This window comes from Opisthorchis viverrini (assembly GCF_000715545.1).
Source record: "Opisthorchis viverrini unplaced genomic scaffold opera_v5_400, whole genome shotgun sequence".
Classification (NCBI taxonomy): Eukaryota; Metazoa; Platyhelminthes; class Trematoda; order Opisthorchiida; family Opisthorchiidae; genus Opisthorchis; species Opisthorchis viverrini.
The window spans coordinates 114,025-118,928 of NW_008752047.1; the positions used below are offsets into that span (position 1 = coordinate 114,025).

At 42.9% G+C, this 4,904-nt stretch overlaps 1 protein-coding gene across 1 annotated transcript; it reads right to left on the reverse strand.

Moving 5' to 3' along the window:
• Positions 1 to 1,353: 1,353 nt before the first annotated feature.
• T265_10634 (hypothetical protein) lies at positions 1,354 to 4,763 on the reverse strand (the record flags this gene model as incomplete). Its single annotated transcript, XM_009177064.1, has 6 exons — positions 1,354 to 1,521; positions 2,096 to 2,384; positions 3,893 to 4,061; positions 4,106 to 4,256; positions 4,430 to 4,598; positions 4,684 to 4,763. The coding sequence occupies 6 exons, from the start codon at positions 4,761 to 4,763 to the stop codon at positions 1,354 to 1,356; spliced, it is 1,026 nt and encodes a 341-aa protein (XP_009175328.1).
• Between the last annotated feature and the right edge of the window lie 141 nt (positions 4,764 to 4,904).

Here is a 4,904-nt window from a genome sequence, read left to right on the forward strand (position 1 = left end):
AAGTATCATGTTGACCGACTATGATTAATAATCCGTGAGTACCTTGTAACGAAGGTGAACGCGGACACAAGTGTCACTAAACTTGTGCTATACACACTGGACAATCAGGCAACGGGTTTCGGATAATACGCCGACGGTTGGCATGGACATTTCAAAACCAACACGTCTGTGCTAAACTATAGCCGGCACTACTCGTCCCCTTCTTGGGGCAATGCATCATATTTCGACAGATTTGTTGGGTCCCATCAGTCTTCAACTTCACTAGTTCAAACGGGCTGTGGCCGAAACAGCTAGACTGATTGCTTGGCAGTAACTGTCCACGAGATACTACCAGTCCAACGGAATAGTCCTCACCCGTCAGTTCGCCGATGAATATTTCACCGAATTTACGTCGCTTGATGAGCTGGACACACTGATCACAAATGTCTCATCAACTATCGACTGCATGAGTCCATAGTGAACTTGAGTTTTGAACCTGGTCGCGCGAGTCTAGTAATTAATCCAAAGTGAACTTCCACCATTAGGACGATCACTCACTTAATAAATCTGCCTTTATTACAATCATATTGTAAACTGAATTTACTTCGCTTTCATCCATAATTGAGATCCTCAGAAAGCTTCGACGGATTTGAGCTGCACATTCAAAATTTCGCACGGTGGAGGGATTACACTCTCATTCATCGATATGCGTTACATTCCTATTCTCCGCACTTTTGTGACCATAACTAAAATTCCTCAGCTTACATCGACTTATCGCCAGGCACTAAAGAAAGACATTCCCTAGCCAAACATCGGCGACCTCCGGTGCGTTCTATCGCACAAGTGTACCTGATAAGACAGCTACCGTGTGGAAGCATTCTCCTAGTTTGAGATCCTGTCTTGGCCCTAAGGAGGAAGATTACCGACCCATCAGATGAATCAATATTTTTAAAGGATTCACTGACAGTTGTCCATCATACTGAGCGTTCCACACCGACAGAAGGAATATTTTCGAACTCAGGCCTGGGTGTATTTATCCAATTCATTACATTTCGCAGCTAGTTTAGATTCTAATTTAGTCATGGACGTATTCAAGTAGGTGAGAAAATCAGTAGAGTTGTTAGCAAATCACCTATTATCTTGTATTTTCGTGAGTGAAATGATTTGCGCCCGAAAACAGCCAACCCGTATCCAAAGGATGGCCCTCCTCCTGTGCTAGCTCAACGGATGGGGTCACTCCATCTCACAGCATTTTGCACACAATTTCGAGAAAAATCAGTCTGCATCCGGCATTGCTGCAGTCGGTGAGGGCGAAAACGCAAAGATTACAAATTCATTTGATAAAAGTTCAGGAATAACATAATTGTCTGTGTATTAGTCCCAGTTTGGTGCGACAACATGTCCAACAAACACGGGCACCGCAGAATCACACACGAGGGCGAAGAAGAACGGGTGGTCGACAGAAATTGTCTCAGGCAAGCGAGTACTAAAACTCTGAGTGAATAATGTCGCGGCAGCCGCTGTCACTCCTTCTTCATCGAGCTGAATAAAGAAAGAAAATAAGAATAGGATTATGTGCTCCTCCTGCTCGTTTCTGGGGTGTTGAATGGCGGGATGTGGTCAAAATATGGGCTCTGAAATAGACATCCGCACGTGATACGCGGTCATGTGTTGGCGAACGATGCATACTAAACAAACTCAAGCCCCAAAATTAGTGGACTGATCGTCTCTAAGATAATGAGGTGTGCCAGGGCACAAAAACCACTATGAATGAACAACAGTGTATATAAATGAACTTGGTTCATATGCACATTTTGTTGTGTGGGAATTCCAAATGCCCAACATTTTGTTCACTTTTGCAAAGAACGATCAATTGTGAGGAATCTTTCTTCTGGTTACACTGTGGTGTACGTTCGCCGAATGTTAACAGGGCTCCTGGACGGTATTGTTTAGCTGAACATTGCACCGAATAATGGCACACCATGCATAGGTTATTGAAATGATTTGAGTGATATGAAGAAGTCCTGTTGGGTTAACTGATTATAATAGACAACACGGCCGAACACTACTCAGATGGTTGGAATAAATTCTCATATATTAAACTTGCCTCTAGCACGGCTTTGTGATAGGCATCGGTCACAGACAAGAACGATTTGGACAACCTGGACAAGCCTGCTCCCTCGAACAATTTCTTCATTTCACATTCATATAAAATCGGCTTCAAATCTATCATGGGCTCATCTGCAAGCTTGAATTTCGGAAGATACAGATGAGCGTTTTCCATGTAGAACTTGCATCCCATTGCGGACGCCAATTGTCCTGGTGCTCGTAATTTGGAAAGAAGCTTCGGCAAACCAGCCCTTTCGTGTGGCAACAAAATCAACAGGGCCCATTCACTCTGGGAACTGGAATAAACAGGAATGGAGCATGATTTAGACTAATTTCCGTTGGATAAATTGAGTGGAAAATAATGCGTGATTCATTAGTATTCCTACTAATGTATGCTAGGCTTCCGGGTACTCCTGTGTAACAGCCGATTCTTTAATATTGGCTGGAAATAAAAAATCCTACGGAAAATATACAGTATGCAAAATATACAATATACAACGATGATGTTTCTATGTCACGAAAGAGTAATTTATTTGAGTGCCATACTGCGAAGATAGAGGGCACATGTACTAGCCCTCCAAAATGATTCTGAGGTACTCACACCTCCAGAAATACATTCAGAGAGATGAGTTTATGAGAGGATTACTACAAAAGAGTGAAACGTCAACAGTAGATTTCGGTAGTAGTCGGCTCTGTGTTTACTGTGAGAGACGATTTATTTGACGAAGAATCCTGACGGCCGATGTGCCAGATACGGCTTCAACAAAAATTGTTATTGGTTTCTTCACAGTCGACCCTCGGTTATTTTAACAGTCGAGTGGAATTAACTTAACGAGCTGCACAATGTATTCAGGAGAACCTAACCGCACAATGTCTGTTTTGTTGGATCCCTTTCGCTAAACCATTTCTTTGATTGACTATTCCTGATCGGCCTGAGCTGGCGAGTTGGCATTTTGAATGTGTGACCCCACTCCCGTGCTCGCGAGATTCGAGTTTAACCTGACCCTGAGTTACGCAACCGATAATTCAGCCCTATCAATATCGCCACTAGACATCACCAATCAATGCGTGTGGGCCAAACATCAAATAATGCGCCGGGACCCAAAGGCATATGTGCGAATTTTTATTCAGATGAATTCTACTGCTCATATCGTAGCTCAAGCTGGGACATAGAGATCCCAAACTGGGAACCCTAATTAGATGTAGGTGGATCTTTACGAGAGCAAGCATGTAAAACCTTCTGCCTTACTTCTGAACATAATACTGTTTTAAGAACGGACACTCATGCGATTTACCGAAATCCTCCGACAGTCTTTGGAGCACTTTATGGAATATCCAAGATAGACGCTGACTAAATCAGCTGTGTTAAAGTCTGTAGGTTTTATGAATCACAATAATTTCACAGCCGTCTGAGTAGATATAGGGTTTCGGGCCCGTCTTTGGCACACAAAACAGGTTACATCTAATCCCGTACGGCTACTAGACTTTTCCTAATATAAGTGCATTCAACTGTGAACTCAGTATTCGGATAGTTTGGCCGTGTCTGTCGTGCACTGATGGAAGACACAAATCATGATATTGGAATAATATCCAATGTATCGCGAGTATCCAGTTTCAGACTTGGTGTGCATTCATAACCTTCACGCGTAAATACTGAACGTCTCAAAGAGCGAAATGAGCAACATGGAGAAAATCGTCACCATTGAAAAAATGCCGGTTTCGACATTGATTGGTTTGACGGAAACTGCGACTCGGAATTACTATAGGTTTAAGAATAAACCGTCTATTATGTGATTAGACTTACTCGCTCCGCCGAAATGGAAGTTTTATAGCCATACAATCCAGTTCTGCTAGATAGGCGAGATTGAAGCGCGATTTTTTATACATCATTTGCACTTTCATTGATTCCCCGTTCAGACAATGGAAATCACTCTCTTGAGTTTTTTTCTTATCAAACTGATGCTCCCATGAGCCTATGAATTTGTTCAGATCATAGTTGGGTATCACAGACACTCACCTCGAAAATACAACGCGTTGATTAGCAAGAATTTCGAGTTTTGGTCGAGAAAGCTAGGCGGCAACAGGTCTCTTATTTTATCCTTCGTATTTTCGGCAACCCAGGCGTTAATGTGACATCTTTTCGCCTCTACATTCGGCAGTTCGGTTAGCTGTATGGCAAATGACAGTGAGAGAATGTTGGAGCAAAATGATTACCAGCTCAACTAAGGCCTTATAACACGTGGCAATCCGTGCACTGTATTCCGAACGTATATCGATCGAATGCAGAAGAAATAGTCGATTAGCAAGATTCAAGTCCACGTCACTGGACGCCTCGAAATACTTGGAAATTATTGGTCCATAGGACTGATGAACAGCATCGGATCTGAGCTTCGGAGGAATGTGAAGCACCTGCTGCATCTGTTGCAGTGTTTCCCCGTCGGCTCCGGCCATCACCAACAACGAGGCACAATAAATACTCATGGGCGAAAATACAGAGTTCGATAAATTTTCTGGACCATGTGTGAATAAGTTGGTTTATCGGAAATGCATCATTGACAACCTATATATCTGTCTGCGGCGGCATTCCCTGCCTACGCGTTCTCTTCGGTCGGCAGGTTTACGGAATCACGTGGTTTTGGTGGAGATGAACAATAGGTACGTGTTGTTTTGTACATAGTATGTGAGCTAGGTCATTCTGTCCGTTCGTCTATTTCCAAACCCTCGGTTACTTGAATAAACTCATCAGCGTGTGTTTCAGTTGTAAATGACATTATCGAACGGTATGTATTTCACACTAACAAGTCGATGAGTTTGAT